The sequence below is a fragment of the Pseudonaja textilis genome, chromosome 10, assembly GCF_049901715.1.
Source record: "Pseudonaja textilis isolate UNSWEBS1 chromosome 10, rPseTex1.2, whole genome shotgun sequence".
NCBI classification, from domain to species: domain Eukaryota; kingdom Metazoa; phylum Chordata; class Lepidosauria; order Squamata; family Elapidae; genus Pseudonaja; species Pseudonaja textilis.
Genome location: NC_141999.1, coordinates 23,872,117 through 23,891,477, shown reverse-complemented (window position 1 = coordinate 23,891,477; position 19,361 = coordinate 23,872,117). Strand labels below are relative to the sequence as shown.

General features: G+C 47.5%; 3 protein-coding genes across 10 annotated transcripts in view; 2 read left to right on the top strand and 1 right to left on the bottom strand.

The window, feature by feature from the left end:
• The window catches only part of LOC148124985 (galectin-6-like), a 71,242-nt gene that overhangs the window by 23,979 nt on the left and 27,902 nt on the right, over positions 1-19,361 (top strand). The gene's annotated exons all lie outside the window — the stretch shown is intronic.
• On the top strand, positions 1,461-7,260 carry LOC113446065 (galectin-4-like). Of its 2 annotated transcripts, XM_087939329.1 has the most exons (5): positions 1,697-1,849; positions 5,166-5,254; positions 5,883-6,102; positions 6,386-6,444; positions 6,837-6,961. In XM_087939329.1, the coding sequence occupies exons 1-5, from the start codon at positions 1,826-1,828 to the stop codon at positions 6,868-6,870; spliced, it is 426 nt and encodes a 141-aa protein (XP_087795455.1). In that variant the 5' UTR covers positions 1,697-1,825; the 3' UTR covers positions 6,871-6,961. The 2 variants fall into 2 exon arrangements, with proteins under 2 accessions (XP_026571283.2, XP_087795455.1); XM_026715498.2 differs by lacking the exon at positions 6,386-6,444 and having other exon boundaries at positions 1,461-1,849; positions 6,919-7,260.
• Positions 9,193-19,361, bottom strand: part of ACTN4 (actinin alpha 4) — a 96,038-nt gene continuing 85,869 nt past the window's right edge. For 2 of the 6 annotated variants that reach the window (XM_087939299.1, XM_087939300.1), the window contains exons 13-22: positions 19,075-19,183; positions 18,829-18,969; positions 17,274-17,456; positions 16,983-17,117; positions 15,849-16,028; positions 15,120-15,266; positions 13,224-13,304; positions 12,780-12,845; positions 12,145-12,303; positions 9,737-11,685 (exon numbers count right to left, since the gene is read on the bottom strand). In XM_087939299.1, coding sequence (XP_087795425.1) covers positions 11,527-11,685; positions 12,145-12,303; positions 12,780-12,845; positions 13,224-13,304; positions 15,120-15,266; positions 15,849-16,028; positions 16,983-17,117; positions 17,274-17,456; positions 18,829-18,969; positions 19,075-19,183 — 1,360 coding nt within the window. In that variant the 3' untranslated portion in view covers positions 9,737-11,526. Of the gene's footprint in view, positions 11,686-12,144; positions 12,304-12,779; positions 12,846-13,223; positions 13,305-15,119; positions 15,267-15,848; positions 16,029-16,982; positions 17,118-17,273; positions 17,457-18,828; positions 18,970-19,074; positions 19,184-19,361 lie in introns of all 6 variants that reach the window. The other 4 variants (XM_087939295.1, XM_087939296.1, XM_087939297.1 and 1 more) reach the window with 2 other exon arrangements.

The following is a 19,361-nucleotide window of genomic DNA, read 5'->3' as shown; positions in this document are numbered from 1 at the left end:
GGAAAGGAGCCTTTTCTGCAATTAGGAACACGGAAATCGATCTCAGAGCACAGGACAGAAGTGGTATTCAGCAGGTTATGATCATTTCTGGAGAACCAGTAGCAGAAATTTTGAGTATGGCAAGCATTTGAGATCATCTTCATTGTCGATGATGAAGAATACCAGGTCGGCATGCACAACAGAGGCTCCTTGGGAGGGTGGGAATGCACCTGCATTTCACATTCAGACTTCATCATTTGTCTGGAAGGCACCACAACTGGAATACTGACTTTCCCATGTGATAACTTCCAGACAGGTTGAAATTGAGGTAGAAATAGTCCTTGTTTAGCAACCACAGGTAGAACTGGCAATGGCAACTAACTCAGACAATGAAGCAGTGGTTAAGTAAAACCACAACTCAGCTTATATCTGCCTTCAGCTTTCCAATATAGACCTGCAAATATTGTGAAAGTGAGGAACGGTCACAATGGTCCTTATAAAAGGACCATTTTTAAGTGCAAATAATTGCCAAAGGAAGACTAGCTGTAACTGAACAGAGAAACTTTTGGTCCATGCCAAACGTTTTGTAATGGTATGTGGGAAAGACCTTGGGAAAGTGAGCCGAGAAGTCTGAGGGGCAGGGTGGGAAACCACACAGGAATCACAACCAGAAGAACTAATTCTTCTTTATGGTACAGCCATGTTGACAACATCTCTCAAGTATGAAAGTCTCTTCTGAGCCTCTTATCCTATCCACCACCAGCTGCTTGTCAATATGACCACCTCCTATGGATAACTTGCTGAGCAAACAAGCCATTTGAACATGTCTTAATTTTGAGACCAAATATTACTTGCCTAATTAGAGATGCTCGTAACCACTACAGAATCAGGAAAAGTACCCAAGACAAGATCTCAGAAACTGCACTCTTCACCTTTGGCAGTCCAAAACCTACTGAACTGTAACTGCCTTTACCACCAGCTATCAGGCCCAAGAGCCACATGATTAGTTGTGGGGGGGAGCATTAAATGTAACCTGGATTTTTTTTACTATGTCAAGAACAAAATCTTTGGAGGTCTAATTGGATCTAATCCTTCTACGGATTCCTTTCCATTAGCATGATAAATCCTCCCTTCAAACTAGTGCCATCTACCAGACGGGAGTCATAAAAGTCAAGAAGATGCCTTCAACTAGATCAAAGCCTCACCCTTTCCACATGAAGCATCCCCAAAAGGGGTGAGGCTTTCAATGGCTCCAGCTTCAATCCATATTCTGTTGGGGTTGAGGGGGTGTCTACAGTTTCCTCAACATCACCAAAACTGTTCTGCAGAAACAAAAATGTGAAGATCCCTAAATTCCAAGGACAATCAAATCCCACTGGCACTGGAAGCAGAAAAACACGTTTTCTGAGTCAAAATCATTTCGTAGCCTGGCAGGGGAAAAAACCCCACAACTAAACTACCCTTTTAATAATCTACTGCTCTTTCCACACCAGACTAAAAGAGTGCCTTGCAGCAGCTTCTGCCTTATGTCTCTTTGCAAGACTGGCCCACTTGACTCTGCCCCACCCTGCACTTCCCTTTCTCCCACCCTGATTGTCTCTGAAGTTTCCTTGATTGCCCAACCTTTGGTTTTTCTCCACCAGGATCCGGCAGAGCCGGTGAAGCTGCCTTTGGGGCATCAGGTCACAGCTGCAGGGTTGGTGTCACCCTCCTGGGGAGGCCTGACTCAGCGTGCCCCGATGGGTGTGGGCAGGGCTGCTGCAGGGAAAATGCTCAGGGTAGTCCCGGACATCTATAAAGAGGCTGGGCTGTGCTGCCAGCCTGCCTCCAGCCCAGCGCCGTAGAGATGGCCGTAGAATTTGAGACTTTCGTAAGTAGCACAACCGTTATGATTAATGGGGCGGTTCCAGCTTGTATGTTGCTTTGAAGGGGAGGCAGGGAGAGGGGAAGGGGATGTCACTATTAATGGCTGCGTTCAGAGATGTCTGCAGGGGATGGTCCAAAAAGTCAAAATGACGGCTTCAGTGGTACAATTGAAAAATAGTGCAATGCATATTAAAAAAAAAAACAGGCATGGCTTTTCCTTTCAGATTTGCAGTCGCCATCTTGACTTCACAGACCATTCTCTGCTTGGAAGATGCAGAGGCCCTGCGCAGGGTTGACATGATCTGACTGCACAATGGATTACAAAAGCGCCACCAACTCAATAAACCAGGACGGCACTAATCTCACCTTAGCATAAACCTGAAGCCAGTCTGAGAATCAGACCCAGGCAGCTTCTCCTCCACAGAGCTTGGATTTCAAGCCCAGCATCCCCATCTTGTATTTGCTAGAAAGGATGGAGTGTGTATTTTTTTTTTCATAAATGTTCACATTTCCAAACATTTCTTAGCCCAACCTGGACAGACAGACATTGCCAACTGTGTTCCCACATTGACCCCCATCTGGAGCAAAGAAGAACCATCTGCTACATTGTGCAATGCTGGTGGGTGGTTGGGTGGGTGTACCTGGCTGGAAGGGACAGCACGCTTTAAAAACAGATGCGCAGAACCAGACCAAACCCAGGATTTGAGGAGCTAGAAGCAGAATTGCAGATGGCACCATCTCTCATCTTCTGACCAAAGGTGGGCTGCCAAAGGTCCTCCAGGTCCGAAATCCTATCCATTCAGGGACAGGCTGCCAAGTGGCAGCTTTGCAAGACCTCATGGCCTGACTTTGCTTTGGAGGACAGAGGTTTGGGTTGAATTCTGCATTCTTCTGCCCATGCGGGGGGGTATCACGGTTTGCCTCCTCTCCTTCCATCTGGCCAGGCCTACCCGGCCTGCCCTCTTTTCCACCAAAAGGCACACGGGTGCAAGGCAGCTGCCAACCGGTTCAGAGACAGGTTTGGCCTCTTGGGTGTGAGTGGAAGTTCCGCCAGCCGCAGCTGCATTCCAGGACTACGTTTCCCAGCATTCCTTCAGCAGCAGGCCGGGCGGTTGGAAGCTCCCAAAGAAAGTCGCCCTATAAGAGGGAGACGGGCGGCATATTTTAAAGGACATGTAAATAAATACATTTTGAAGCAGTTTCTCACCCTTGCTGCCTGGGAGTTGAAGTCCACGCACCCTTTACATTGAAGAAACTCTGCTTTAAAACTTTGGCCGGTTGGTGAGCCAAACAACTATAAAAAAAAGAGCTGGGAATTTATTTCGGATTCCATTTCTGAGAGGCGACCAAAAACATTTTTCCCTCAGACTTGAAAAAAAGTGCGCGCTGAATAACTTCACAACGGATATTTATACCGCTTGTCAGTGACGTCAGCGGTCGGTGATTGGCCAAATACCTGTTTAGCTCAGTTTTGGCGGGCTTTCTCTATCTCCGGGCAGATTTTCCTCGCTCCCTGTCTGGTAACCCCAGCAGCCTCTTGTGGTTCCTCAGTCATAGATGTGATTGTGCCCACCACAACCACACCTATGTTCACACCCATCCATCCCTACCTGTCATGTACCAAACACCTGGTACGCTGTTTAACACGCTCATGTTCACTTTTCTAAAAAGAAGGGAGCTAAAAGAATGATTTGGGGGGTTCGATTCATCAGAGGTTTTAGGGTAATTGGATTGAAAAGATGGCAGCTTCTCTTTAGGATCTCAGCTGTTGCTCAGTAAACACCGTGAAAGATCTTAACAGATAACAGATAATCAGAGTTGGAAGGAACCTTATAGGTCATCTATTCCAACCCCACGCCCAAGCGGGAGACCCTACACCATTTCTGACAGATGGCAGTCCAATCTCTTCTAGAAAGTCTCAAGTGATGGTGCTCCCACAACTTCTGAAGGCAACTTCTGTTCCATGGGTTGATTGTTCTCACTGTCAGAAAGTTTCTCCTTATTTCCAGGTTGAATCTCTCCTTGTTCAGTTTCCATCCATTCTTCCTTGCCTGGCCTTCGGGTGCTTTGGAAAATAGCTTGACCCCCTTCCTCTCTGTGGCAGCCCCTCTTGAAATTTGGAAAGAGAGGAATCAACAGGCATCTCTTTTGAAAGAGATCTGACTCACTTTTTTTTAACACCACCTCTGGAGGTGGATGATCCTGTTTAAACATAAATGTTCTTTCTGCAAGAGTGGAAATGCCAGAAACAGAGGCTTAAGAGAAATTTTCTTGGTAGATAAGAGATTTCAGTGCAAGGCCAGAAATCCCCAGAAGTCGTCTGACAGGTTGGAAGCCACCATGAAGTCAGTCATCGCAAAATCAACTGGAAAACTCCAGGATGGCATGAACAAAGGGCAGGGACTTGAATATAAATTTAAATTCAATCCAGAACTTTATTTATGCATTTCTTTGCTCAAGCTCAGACGCCGCTTCACTTATGACCTGTTTGCATTTCCAGGTGCAGTCAAAAGGATAGAACCACCAACGTAACAAAATAATGCAATTCTCCATCATACCTACCATATCATTTCATAAATCAGTAAAATATAATCCATTAGAAGTAGATGTTCGCTACTATTACAGAGGTAGATCTTGCTTAGTGACTGCTTTACTTTGTGATAGTTCAAAAGTGACAGTGGCACTGAAGATATAACTTTACAATGAGTCTTTGCACTTATGGCCATTACAACCTCTTATGGTTATGTATTTGCCATTTGTACTCATTACAGCTGGCTTCCAACAAGCAGAGTCAATGGAAAAGCTGGCTGTACAATTGCAAATCGCAGTCATGTATTACTTTGTGACCATGTCACTTAGCAACAGGGTTGCCACTCCCACTGGTGGTTAAGTGAGGACTAGCTGCATATGATTGCAAGAGGGCACCCATCTTAATGGTTTTTCTAAACCCCGTTAGGGTTGGCAGGATTCTCTAACGAAGTGGGCTAAATGGAGGTTTAGAGTCACTGTAATAAACTGTAACAGAGTTTATTTGAAACTTGCAGATCATATGGACTGAGCCATTTTAGTTAACCTGAGTATAAGAGTTTTTAGCAGTTTATCTCATGGACCCTGAGAAACAAGACACCCTCTTTTGTTTCTTAGGGTCCATGAAGCTTCTGTAGATTCTCCCCAGCCATTTGACGCCATATTTTCAAGCCCCAGACCAATCATTTTGGCCTAAAGAGGTGTTTGAACTGCTAGGCAAACACACTTTTTTGTCCTCAAGAGGACTTGAAACATTGTGCACTATTAGTCACTGTGATGTTTCTCCCCTGCAGCGCATGCCTTACAATCGGGCTGTCCCCTGGGGCTTGGATGCGGACTCCTGGGTGATGCTGGAAGGCCTCATTCTGAAGCAGAGCAAAGGGTAACTCAGCACCAATCCCTTTCATTGGACCAACAACTACTTGGGTTGAGTTCATACCTCACATTTCATAGGCTACTGAATTCCCATGTTTGGGGCAAGGAATGGTTAATTTGCCACAGGGCTGAGTTGACTCTAAGCACCCTTCAAAACTAATCGAAGTGAAAACAAGCTATGTAAATGGTGTTGCTTGGTCTTTTGACGGATCCGGTTAAGGGCAGCCAACTCTTAGGCGTTAGAGAAGCAGGGAATTTTTGTGCCCCTTTGAAAAGTTCCGTGCTCAATCCATCCGCCCTGCAACTGACAAGGCCATTTATAAAAATATGTTGCCTTCCAGATGTTAGAACAGGGTTTCTCAGATGTGCTACTGTAAGATAGGTGGGCCAACTTCCAGAATTCCCCAGCCAGGAACTCAGCTGACTAGCTTGGCATAGTTGTATTGGGTTGACCTAAACAGAACGTTGCAGTTTGTGCACCTTTCCTATCCCAGTGAGCGGTGGTCGGTGAGAACATCAACGTGAGATGTCACGGAAGCCAGTTGGTTCTCCTAGAAAAAGGTCAAGGAAGGGCAAAGGGAAACAAGGCAAAAAATAATAATAATAATCAAGCAGACTCCAATGTTCTTCTCCAGATTTCATGTGGAATTTGCTTACGGGCAGTTCAATGGGGCCAATATCCCTCTGAAATTCAAGCTCCGCTTCGAGAGAACCCCCGAGTCTTCCAACAGCCCCGTGCTGACTCTCAACAGCTTTGTAAATCAACAGTGGGGGAAAGAGATCCGGACGAAAACTCACTTCCAGCAAGGGCAAAAGTTCAAGCTTTCTTTCATCGTCACCAGCAAAAGTTACAAGGTGATGGGATGAACGGGTTGTCCTTGATGGCAGGCTGGGCCTGCCACTTGTCAGGGTTGCACAAGAGGTATAGATTGTGGGTGGGTGGGTGTCTAGCTATATCGGAAGTCAAAATCATTTGGGATTTTAGCATAAACATTTAGGGTGGGGATAATGAAGTCAAGAAAATTTGGGATTCGGTAGAACTTTCTCCAATATGGTGTTCATCCAGATGTTTTGGCTAACCTGGCTGTCAAATATGAGCCCATCTGGAGGTGTCATAAAATTCTCATTTAACTTCCAGCTCACCTTGGCTAGCAGACAGCTGTGTCCCCACAACTGGGCCAGGTGTTGTAAACTCCCCTCAGTTCCCCGAAGAGCACCTGTTCTATTCTTCACCCAATCTAATGAGTAAAGGCCAGGACTACTTCCTTTTAAAAAAAATGTAATTTATAGAGCTCTGTTCTCCAGCTTATGTCCTCTCCAAGGGATTGCGAGGACAGATACAAAGGGCTTTCTTGATGGCCAACAGCTATAAGCTGCGTGAAAGCTCTGGGTGGAAACATCTCCTATACCTTTTAATTCCGGGCATGGTTGAATTTGTGAACCAGAATTACAATGCTATCTTACAAGTCTGTTTCTTAGCAAGAGTTTCCAGTTGGTCTTACACAGGCCCACAACGTGTTGGTTTCCCATCCAAATTTTAACCAGGCCTGACCTTGCTTAACTATAAAGCCCAGAAGAGATTATAAAACCTTTTCAACAAGCTTGGGGGAATCACACTCCTGATACAATTGGAGATTTATTTGCTTTGCTTCCCCCTTTCCCCCCACCCAGATAATGGAGAACAACGTTTTGCTTTCTGAATTTGACCATCGCCTTTCACCCACGGCCGTCCGTTTCCTGGGCATGGATGGGGACATCAAGCTGGAGAAAGTCGTCTTCAGCTGGGAGAAGAACAGTGAAACCAGCAATCTTAGGTTTGATGAAAGCTAGCACGAGAATCGTGCAAATCAAATTGTGCATTCAGGCTACTTTATAAGTTGATTTTGCGGCCAACATCAAAGACTATCCTGCTGACATTCTGAGGTGGCATCTTGGCGAATTAAAGGGAACAGAGTTATTGTCACTGTTTTTATTTGGAACTGCAAAAAATAAATGTTATTTGGATTTTCTGGATCTACTGCAGCCTTCGGGAGTGTCCAAAGGGTGTGGTCAGCAAAAGTCAAGGCGACACAGACATAAAACACAGGCACAGCTTCAATTTTCCATCACTTTATCTTGTTCTTCCTCATCCACACCCAGGGCCACCAAATTAAAATGTTGGTCTCCTATCAAATCAATCATAAAAACACTACTACTTTTACATGTATGAACACAACTTCTCTGGCTTTCTGGTGAGGGAATTTTGTAAGACAACCAGATCCTACGTTGCTTTAGGATTAGAGTCCAAGTTGATTAAAATTCTCAACATTGCACCATTTTCCTCGAACGTAGGAAGAAATTCTAAGCCAAAGTTGAACCAGGGAAGCAAAACTTTACCGAGAAACATTTATAAATGGATTTTCCCCTAGAAGCTTTTACTATATCCATCGTATTTCAGAAAAAATATTGCTTAGAAAAGGAAGTGAATAAACAATAAAATATTGCTGGTTATTTTTGATTCAGCCGCCTAAGTCCATACTGGATTGATCCCCGAAACTCTTTCCAGTCAAACTGGTTTATGGGCCATGCATGCTATGACAAAAACATGTGATTAGTGGAAGACAAACTGTCATCCACATATACCTGATTAGGGAGATTTTTCAGTAACATTTCTCAACACCCCCCCCCCGTCCCTTAATCAACAGAAAATTCTTGTGGCTTATCTTTTTAATGGTGTCTCAAGTCTTTTCCAGCACAGGTATAGCAGCTTTCTCTCCCCAATTATTTATTGAATGAATGCCACTTTTATTTTGAAAACAAACAAACCCTCAGCACAAGGTATAATTGCATGAAGTTCTCCAGAGGGGAACAGATATTCAGGTAGGATTACAAAAATAAACCTGCTCATTAAACCTGGCCAACTCATCCTATCAGTCATCTGGTTTGAAGTGTTTTAGATGGCTGAATACCGCCCCCCCCCCCCAAAAAAAGCTACTTTCAATCCATTTTCACACCCCATATAGTCATGTGATCAGGCCTTGGCAACCGGCTTGAATTTACAGCCATGTGCAGGGTCATGTAGTAATGTGACTGATTTTTTTTTGGGGGGGGGGAGCCTCATTTCCAGTGTTTACTCCCAGTTCCTTCCCCACCCCCCAAAAAAAACCCCATTGGATAAAACGGATTCAGTTAACAACCGCAGCATTTTCTGAACCACTGCAAAAAGATAAAAAAATAAAATCAGGGCCCGTCCACATTAATGCCTTGACTTATGACCAGTGGTGGGATTCAAATTTTTTTACTACTGGTTCTGTGGGCATGGCTTGGTGGGCATGGCAGGGGAAGGTTACTGCAAAATCCCCATTCCCTCCCCATCCCACTAACCTGCTTTCCAGCTCCGTTCTCCTGTGCAGGGCAACCAAAGAAGACCCAGCCTATCAGGTGGGACTCGGGAGGTAGCAAATAGATGGGGCTGGCGGGGCCAGTCAGAGGTAGTATTGGCTGGTTCTTCAAACTACTGAAAATTTCCGCTACCGGTTCTCTAGAACCGGTAAGAACCGGCTGAATACTACCTCTGCTTATGACCATAACTTCAGGCACAATTAATTACGGTCGTAAATTGAGGATTACTTGGAGTAGAATCTGATAATGGGAGGTAGTTAGCTTCCCTTTGCGAAGGATGCTTTCTACCATGGACCACTTCTCTGATCAGCTGATTTCCTAAGCTTTGGATCAAAGCAGCTTACCAATAAACCAGACTGGGGAACAACTTTAGAAAAGGAACGCCAGAGTCAGCGTCCTCTAACCACGATTTGGCAGGTGGATAAAACTGAGCTAAGCTGGACTCTACTTAATTCAAGCTTTCTAATGTGAGAAAAAAGCCAACTACATACAGGGGAGCCATAACAGTCTACACGCATCTTGGAGAAGGAGGTCGGGGGAAAAAAACAACACTGGGAGTCACCCTTTAAAAATATTATATTTTATTGTCTGGTTTTCCCAAGAGCAAGGAGAGCTGCTTCCTCAGAAAAATGTGTAAGTTTTAGAACAGATTTGACGGCCAATTGAGGCAGACCAGAACCTGGTTATTCCTTATTGTATCAGGGTTTTACCCTTGGTAAGACAGATTTTTGTAGCAATTGCAATAAAATAAAAGTTTTTCCTGATGGAAAAAGTTTTTCCTGATGGCAAAAAGAGAGAGAGAGAGAGAGAGAGAAAGAGAGAAAACAAAACGGAAAGGATGCCCTCCTAACTCCCCCACCCCCAAGATAGTGTGGAAATGTTAGTTTCTGGTGCTAGAGGCAGCGGTAACTCTTAAACTACATGATGAAAACAAGAGGGTGAAAGGGGGGGAGGGACAGAAACAGCATCCCCCTCCCATCAATTAACAATATACAATGCTAGAGGAATATATATATTTATATTTAATAATAATAACCATCTCGATTGTTGTTAAATTGCAACCAATTTGCTGCGTCTCTTTTTTTGTTTTGTTTTGTTTTTTTAAAAAAAACAACCCACCAATAATTGAGATTTGCATGGTTCTCTTGCATTTGAATTTGGTCCCCAGAAAAACCTGCACCACGATGAAGAAGAAATTACAAACAGGCCTAAAGAGGGTGAAGCAATGGAATCAAGAGTTATTCAGAGCAAAAGAGAAAAAAGGAGAAGGAAGACTCGGTTTGACGCTGCCCTCCAAAAACCAAAAAACCCCAAAAGGAACAGCTGAGTAGGTCCGGAGGATTTCCCCGACGAAAAGGTTCATCGGCGTCGTCCTGCCCCGTTTTGTGAACCTGACATTTGTGCGGGCCTCCTTCGTTGGTCCCACTGGGCTGACAAAGCCAAAGCTTCCCTCTTTGAATATACTCCTTAAAAATTCCCCCTTCCCAAATACTCCATGGGACAATATTCCCTTTCCCTTTATCTTAGTCACTGCCCCACAATGGGGAGTGGGAGGAAGAGAGAGAAAATGTGCAAAAAAATAAAATAAAAAATTGGGAAACCCAAGGCCACCTTTTTGCAAGCAAATCCTGGCTTGTTTTGCCTCTTGGATCCAAGAAGAGTCAAAAGGGCAGCAGAGAAACAGCGATTGTGTGTGTGCCTGTGTCTGTGTGTCTGTGTTGGACAGTGGGGAGTGTTTGCATTCTCAGCCAGAAGCGCCCTCCACCCAAATAACTTTTGAGATCAGAATCCCAAGGTAGCCCACTTCATCTAAGGCAGAACATTCGAAGCACCTGACACCCAGGAGATATGGGCTGGGAGGTAGGAGTCATCGTGGGCCTGAGAGCCCCCCTGCCCAGATCCAACAACGGTGTCTCCCTACTGTGTTGAACACAGGCGAAAAAGGGGGACGGGGCAGCTCCCTTTGGCGTTGCTTATATTTAAAAAAAAAAAAAGTGGTTTTAGGATGGCAAAGGAAGGTCTTTGCACGGAAGGACGAGAAAGTGCCTACCCTAAGCGAGGAAAGGGGCAAGGATCCTGTTCCGCATTAAAACATATACACATCCAGAGAAAAGTGGGATGCCCGCTGGATCACCCTACTATCCAGGCCCCAGCACTGTTCAAGCCAAGTTCCTGCCTACCAGCTACATAAATTAAAATCGAAGAATGAGAAACAAAGCAAGGAACGGGACAACAGAGACGTTAAAGAAGCTTTCCCCTACTTTTTGAACAATATATATATATATATATATATATATTGTTCTGTATGTATGTATGTATGTATGTATGTATGTATATATTTGTTTTATTAATATATATATATATACACACACACACACCGCCTCCCCATACCAAGGGATATAAGTTGAACAAGACCCCTCCCCAAACTGTATCTGGACGCTCATTTGCTGGACTTGGCACTCTGGCACCCATGATTCTTCCCGCCCGTCACAGCGACGCAATTATCAAGGGGGGGGCTACTGAGTCCCTCTGAAGTGGCTGGAAACAAGGGGGTGTCTTGCCAAAGGGGGAGAGGGGAAAAAAAAAAAAAGAACCATGGCTGTTGCATAGGTAACCGTGCTCGTAGAAGTCACAATTTAAAAAAAAAAATAGAAAAGAAAAAAAATATGAGAGGAGGCAGCTACTTGTCTTCAGAGAGAAGAAATAGCCCGGGGAGAGAGGAAGAGTAGTCCCTGGCGGCTGTGGGTGTGTGCGCGAGTGAGAAGAAGAGGCAGAGAGAGAGGAAAAAGAGAGAGAAAACGAAGATATGGTGTGGAAGGAAACGGAATGGGCCTCCCCTCCTCCCTTCCTAAGAAGTGCCAGCGCTTTGCCGCCACCGCCGCTGCTGCCACCGCGCCCTCACAGGTCACTCTCGCCGTACAGCGCCGTGGAGAAGGATTTGTAGTCGAGAGCCCCAGGAATGGTATCAGGACCCTGGTAAGGTGCCATCCGGGCGATACAGTATTCTGCCTGGTCTGGAGGGAGTTCTCGCCGCAGTTCCTCCGCCGTGATGTAGTTCTGAGCAGGGGAGAGAAGGGGGTGGGTGCTGTGATAGCCATAGCAATAGTCTGCAGGCTTATATATTTATATAATGTATATACTTATATACCACTTCACGGTGCTTTACAGCCTTCTCTAAGCGGTTTATAAAGCCAGCACATTGCCCCCCACAACAATCTGGGTCCTCATTTGATCGGAAGGATGGAAGGCTGAGTCAAACCTCGAGAGGGTCAGGATTGAACTGCTGGCGGAGTGGCAGAGTTAGCCTGCAATACTGCATCTTAACCACTGTGCCGCCACGGCTCATGAGGCCTACCCAACCAGTTGTGGGGAAGTTCAGGAGTGCAGGGGGCAGGGGGAGGGACCCTCCCCCTCCCCAGCTGCCTCTAGATAGCTTCTCCCCGTATCTGGGAATCCCGCACTGCTGCCGAAACAGCCCTGGCCGACTTCTGCAGGCAACGATGTCCTTCGCCTCACCTTGTCTCCAGCCAGAACTTTGAAGGAAGCGATGACCTGATCAGCTGTGTCTGTGTCGGTTGTTTCCCGGGACATGAAATCGATGAAGGCTTGGAAAGTCACCACACCGCTGTTGTTGGGGTCCACAACACTCATGATCCGGTTGAACTCTGCGTCGCCCTGATAAGGGAAGGTCGGGAGAAGAACAAGGCTCAGTTCTTCCTGCAGGATGATAGAGCCCAGGTCCACTTTCGAAGGGTTCTGCGCACACAATTGTGTGCCGAAGGAGGAACTCTAGAAAGTTTGCCCTCGTTGATAGGTTTCTCTCATCTTTGGCAAGGTTAAAAACATGTGGACTTCAACTCCCAGAATTCCCCAGCATGGGCCCCTGCTGGCTGGGGAATTATGGGAGTCGAAGTCCACACCTCTTAAAGTCACCAAGTTTGAAAAATGCAGATCAGTCTGGGCATTAACTCAGTGTTTTCTCCTTCTCGCGTCCTCTCCCACCCAACCGCCCACCCTAGTATGCATGATTTCCCCTCCTCTCCCCAAGGTCACATTCGCCAAAAAAAGGGCAGAGAGAGACGAGCTGGAGCAACAGCAGCAGCGTCAGAGCAGCAAGAAAGCAAAGCGAAAGGCGCAAGCAGAGAGCGTACCAGGCTGTATCCCGTGGAGATAAGGAGGGCTCTGTAGTCGTCTGTATCCATGCTCCCCGTGCGCTTCTATTCCAAGCAGCCAACAGAAAAGGGCGGAAGGGAGGAAGGAAGGACAGACAGGAACGAAGGGAAGAAGAAAAGTGGTGGGCGAGCAGAGATGGATAAAGTATGCCGAGGGCCAACGGTGAAAAGAGCACGGACCCCCACGGGAGGAGGAAAAGACGCAGAGAGAAAAAAGTCAGTCGGGAAGCGTTTGGGATGGGGGTCAGCACAAGGGGGCAGGAGCAGTCAAAGGGGACCAGATACCAGACATCAGCATGATGGTCAGAGGGAAGGGGGAGAGAGAGAGAGAGAGAGAGAACGCAGTGAAGGAAGAGAGAAAGGAAATCGGTTAATTGCAATCTCGTCACTGGCGGGACGGCGCGATTCACGGGCAACGGGTACCTGTCGGTCATTCTCCACATCGTATCCCAAGCTGATGAGACAGGCCTTGAACTCTTCGGGTCCCAGGGAGCCGCCGTGGTCCTACCGCCAAGCCGCGGGTAGGAAGGGGTGCAGGGCACGGCACGCCCGTCGAGGAAAGGCAGGGGGTGGCAGGGAGGCCCCCCATGAAGGCGAGGAAGGCGGAGCAAAGGGGAAAAGACACGCCGTTAGTTCAAGGCTGGCTGTTGAGGTGTGTGTGTGAGATCCAAACCAGCTTAGGACTCTTAGCCCAGATAGGAAGGTGGGGTGGGGGGGCTGTAGGACATAAGCCTCCAACTTTGGCAAGACTTGTACGAGGAAAGGAGGTGGAACAGGGAGAAGAGAAGGGAAAGCGGCCTCCTCCTTCTCTTGCACCAACCACTCAGTTTCCCATTTCTTCATTGCAGCTCAGCACCCAGGATCCACTTTGAGAGCGGTGTGTGGGGTGTGTGTGTGTGTGTATAATTTAACAACCAGTTCACTTCAACCAGTGTGAACTGGCTGAATCCCACCACTGGTTAAAGGCATAAAGTTAAATTCATGATATGTTTGTTTATAGCAGTTTTTGTCTAGTTTGGGAACCTAAAAGGCGGGTGGACTTCAACTCCCAGCATTCCCCAGCCAGCATGTGCTGTTGGGGAATCCTGGGAGTTGAAGTCCACTCGTCTTCAAGTACCTGAGCTTGAGAACCACAAAGGCCCCTTCAGAGGGAAAGCTTTGTTGAGGGCTCTATCCCCTCAGGGCTTTGCTGGCTGAGGAACGCTGGGAGTTGAAGTCCAAAGTCTTAAACTTGCCAAGGTTGGAGACCCCCTGCTGTACCAAGTCTCCCCACAGCTGGAAGAAGTAAACTTTGCCAACAGGGGCTCCAACGCCCTGGAACTGCACGGCCACAATCTGTGCCTGGGCAACACAATCTGCACCCCAGTGCTTGGGCTGCGGGGGGGCTGTATCAAGTTCCCCCTGAGCTCTTTTTAGGCGACAGGCCAAGGCAAGAGCGTTATGGGATGGCCTTGGCATCGCTTGACCCAAAAGGATCCTTGTTATGGAGTCCAGGGGAAGGATGGTCAGTAGCAGGTTTCGTATATCTTGGTGGGGCAGCCCGAGAGCCTGTTTTGTTTCAAACCAGCGAGGTGGACGGAGGCTGCTGGGGGGAGGGGGTCTTAAAACTTGGGCTAAACCCCCCCACCCAATTATAATCCTGATCCAGAAGAATTGGATGGTCCTGACTGTGTCAGGTTGGGCTTCCCTTTTTTTAAAGACGGGATCTACGCGGCCGGAACTTAAGATAGTAACTAGCAGTATCTAGGAGTAAAAACAAACCAACGCATCTCGGCAATATCCTTGAGAGGTAGACTAAATCATACAATCACAGGGCTAGAGGGGACTTTGAAGGTCTTCTAGTCCAACCCGCCCCGCTCCAGCCAGGAGCCTTATACCATCCCAGTCAAATGGCTGCCCAATCTATTTTTGAAAACCTCCAGTTAAGATGCCCAACTTAAAACACCACCAAGTTGGCGGCAACCCTTTTGTGCAACAAAGTCGCACAGTGTCATAAGATTGGAACTGGCTTAGGGACTTCTGTCCTCGCTGTGAGTTGTGTTGGGGGTGTGTGTGTGTGTGTGTGTGTGTGCGCACAAAGGGAGGCTCAGCCAATCACATTGTACACAGGTTGTACTTTGACGATAAAGGTAATAATAATAATAAAAAAATCAGACTCTATATAAGAAACGCTGCACAACAGCCCAGCTTCCCTTTGGAGAGCGAGAGACTTACAAAGGGACGGGAAGGCCGTGTGGGTAACATGCGCACCTGTAAATGGGCTACACGAGAGAGGTTCCCTCCCTACACCCGGCTCTCTCGCTTCTCCTACTCGGGTACCTTGTCAAAATGATTGAAGGAGGCCCGGAATTCTTGCATCTGCTCCTGGCTGATTCCTTTGGCGTCCCGGGTCAGGATTTGATTCTCCACCTCGTTGATGGTCCGGGCAATGGTGGTGAGGAGCTGTTCCCATCCAACCCGGATGTGCTGGATGTAAAAACGGAAGGAAGACGGGGGACGGAAACAAACAAACAAACAAACAAACAGAATGAATTAATCCCTTTGTCCTCACTTGTCCTTCCCTCAACAGGGGCTCAACCAGCCCAGGCAGCAGCCTGAAGTTCCTTATGCCGGACTTTCTTTTTAAGTCGCTCTACATTTTTCTCCTGCACGTCTGTCTGAATGAAAAGTTATTTTGAGCAAAGCATCTGCTTGTTTAACAGACGCACACATGCTAAAGTGGCGAGGAGGGAAAACAACACCCGAGCACGTTTCAAACAAGGATGTCAAAGTTGCATCTACCCAGCTGGTGAGAACACCAGGAGGAGGAGGCCTGCTGAGAGCACGTTCGGATGCGCGTACATACACAACATCCTCCTGGTGCGTATTCAGCTGTGTGTTAAAAGTGCAGCCCGGCTCCAGCCTTAGTCTGGACAATGTACAGGATAAAAGCTGTTGTGAGGACCTGGACTCTCACCGGAAGTTCCTCCTCTTACCGACCTTCACCAAGATGGACCCATCCACCTTCCCCATAGATGACATCCCGCACACGCTTGGCTGTGTCCTCACCTCCATGGTGTAGTTGGTGTGCTTGTTGTCGAAGATCAGGGCCTCCTGGATAAGTTGGTGCTGCTGCTCCAAGACGTCGATGTTGGGTTTGTATTCGACAATGTTCAGCTCATATTGCTTGAGGTGGTTGAGTTGGTCCTCCAGGGTGCCGTTCATCTCAATGGAGATGCGCCCAATCTCCTGGTCAAGGGAAGGCCAATGGGATTGGGTTGACACATCACTTGGAAGGCTCATGTAAAAAGAGAGACCCACGGGCCCTGCCGTCTTAACCACCGGTGCCCTTCGTTGGGTTGGCAATCCAGTTGTCAGGATTCCGGCAGTTTCCCTAATTAAATCATGAGCCTCGAGCCAACCTTCAAAAACTACGAAGAATTTGTGAGGAGCGAACATGTCGGCATGATCTGTAATGAAGCCAATTCTGAGACACGTAGTTCATTGTCACCCTTGACCCTGTTTTCCCCCCCACCCCTTTGGGGTGCATCATAATTCATATTCTCCAACAAACACGTTCACAGCTGAAAGTCATCAATCACATTCTCCAATTAAGAGATTTTCGAGGCAGAAATACTGGTAGCTTTGATACAATCTTTGCAAGGTAAGAATGGAATGCACTTTCGGTTTTAAACTGCCGCACTGCTCCTTCAAACCACCCTCCACGCCCCCCATTCATGGCAACTCCAAAATAGGCATAGAAACACGGGTGTCAACTCATAAAACATTTTGTATACATGTTTTATAGTTGACAACAGAAAGAAAGGAGGCGGGGTTTCCAAAGAGCCGGCAGCAGTGTGGAATCGAAAGTACATTCCATTCATATTTTCTTCAAAGACTGATTCGATGACTGAAGCTTCTGCCGCGCAAAAATCTAAGTGGAGATTGACGACTCCAGGCTATGGACGTTTTTGGGTGAGGGGGGAAAAGCAGGATCAAGGGTGACAGCGAGTTACGTAGTATCTCAGAGTTGGCTACGCCCAGATAAATGCCAGACGTAGAACGATAACTTCAAATAAATCTTTTTTTTAGTTTTGGGAGTGTGGCTCGAGGTTCATGATTCAATCGGAGCAACTGCCGGAAATCCTGACAACTGGCTTCTCTTGCCAGAAGAAGCTCGGATTCCCGGGCAAAGCTTCTCACCCCCATCTTGGTCTGGATCCAAGGCCCCACGATGTTGGCTTGGCTGGCGAACTGTCGGCGCAAGCGTTCATTGGACTGCTGCTTGCTCTGCTCATCCTGAAGGGCGCTGTCCCTCTTGGGTACCAGTTGCTGGACCTGTTGGACGCAAAGGAAGAGAGTCATCGCTGAAGGCGACGTTCCTGAGCTTCCCCCACCCCAGCCCCGGGCTCAGAGAGACCTCGGGTTGCAACCCAAGGCGGGCAGGCTCTGCCTTCAGCTCCGCCCACTGAGCATGCACACCGGAGCACCCACCCTTTCCCACTTGGAGTTGATGATCTGAGGTGTGACCGACGTGTAAGGATTGTTCCCGGAGAGTTTTATGTTGTTGTAGTCTGCGATCTTCTGCGCTTCGCTTTGGATGCCCAGGATGGCTTCTCTTTCTCGGTCAGCATCAGGCAATGTGGATTTGAACTGATCGTGGGCAGCAATCAAGCCCTGGAAAAGAACCAGATCGTTTCAGCACAGCCTCACACCCAGAAAGACACGAACAGCGTCCCCGGGTTCAATCCCTGCTGGGTGGGAATCCAGATGTCTCCCAGATTTCTTCCATTTGCAGCGGGACAGAGCGCGAGGGGAAATATGAATTCCATCTGGGAATCCTGGTGGGATATTTTTTTCCCCTCCCAGAAATTCTGGGATGGGACGGAAGCCAGCTAGAAAAATGTCCATCTGGAGCTAGAGTTCGCACTCGTAAGTCGCCGAAGGTTCTCTTTTGTTAAAAACTATAAAAAGTCTGGCCCCTCATTGAAGGACTTCACTTTCTACTTGGCATTTTTCTAGTTCTGTAATCTTTTTAATTTTCAAGAACCTGATGCTCCTATACTTAAAGGGGCCTTTACGTTTTTATATCCGGTATATGTATTTATTAAAAAAAAAAAAACCAGCCTTCCTCCAGCCCCCTTGTAGCCACGTAGCACAGTAAGAGTGTAACACAAACTAACTGATCTTAACACATCATTTTCAACCTTTGCACGTTCTCCTTCAAAACTAGGCCCCAAGGGGGAAAATCAAAGAAGATTTTTAATTTTAAGAAACTAGGCTGGGGATTCATTGCGTCACGCCTGCCATTTACTTGCTTCGCATTGCATCTTGCCAGCCTGACATTTGCAACGGCGGGAGGGGGAGAGATTGGCATGTGGGTGGTTGGGGGTGGGGGGGATTGAAGCAGACCATGAGGATCACAGGTGGGATCCAGCTGGTTCTCACCAGTTCGCCCGAACCGTTAATTGTTGATGCAGTTCAGAGAACCGGCTAAAAATAAAGCGCAAGAGAGGTGTTTTCCTCACCCCCTTTCTCTCCCTTCAGTTAATAGCTCTGGGCAGACATCCAAGAACCTCTTAACAGTTGCAGCAGGAATGCAGCCAACACAGGCTGAATCAATCGAGGATCACCAATCAGGTCAGCAAAAGGAAAGGCGAAAACACAGGGTCTGTTTCTAAACCAACCTAAGAAACTTTTAATTGGATGCTGACCGATAACAAAGGGGATGGCCAGGGGGAAACGGGAAAGTTAATTGCATCGTTTTCCCGGCAAGGCAATGGATTCTCCCTTCTCTAATCTGTAACCGCCTGGTTCTCAGCGAAGTATTCTAATACTCTTGGGAAAAAGAAATGAGCCAGGAGTCTTTCTTTGCTAATTAAAACTAAGTGGGATGGATGACACAATTGGATCAGACAGCAGACATGTTGGCTAATCTCCCTTAAGCCCCACTTATCTCCCTCCCTCTCTCTCAGCTGAAGCCCAGGTAGATATTTCCAGATTCTTCTACCATAGAGAGGCTAGGAAAACTCGGTGGACAGCCTGGTACCTCTATCTCCTCTATGGTGTGGACAATGAACATGTCCTGGAGGTCCTCCATTGCGCTTTCCATCCAGTTATTGAAGGGCGCCGCTCGCTTGGCATATTCCAGATGCAGCTGGTCGATGGTCTCCAACTGCTTCTCTGTTTTCTTAGGAAAGAGAAACAGGCAAAACAACAAAAAAAAAGGATTAGGTCTCCTGACACCGCACTCACTCGCTCGCCTCCTCCCGCGGCAGGGCCGCCTTCTTCTCACCTCCAGCGCTTCCCTTCGTGTGTGGGTCAAGGACCCCAGGGAGTCCCACTGGTCGCAGATCTTTTGGCACCGGGCGTTGACACTGGGGGAGTCGTAATAATCCAGCTCGCTGTGGGGCAGAGAAAAGGGAGGACATTGATAGGCGGGGCAGGTAACCAGGAAACAGTTCTCTTGTGGGACCCTAATCGCCTCTCTACAGGGTCACCGGTTGTGGCCTGTCGGCCGCCGGGCCCTCCAGCGGCCGAATCAGAGGAGGAGCAGGAGACGCGGGAAGTCAGGGTCAGCAT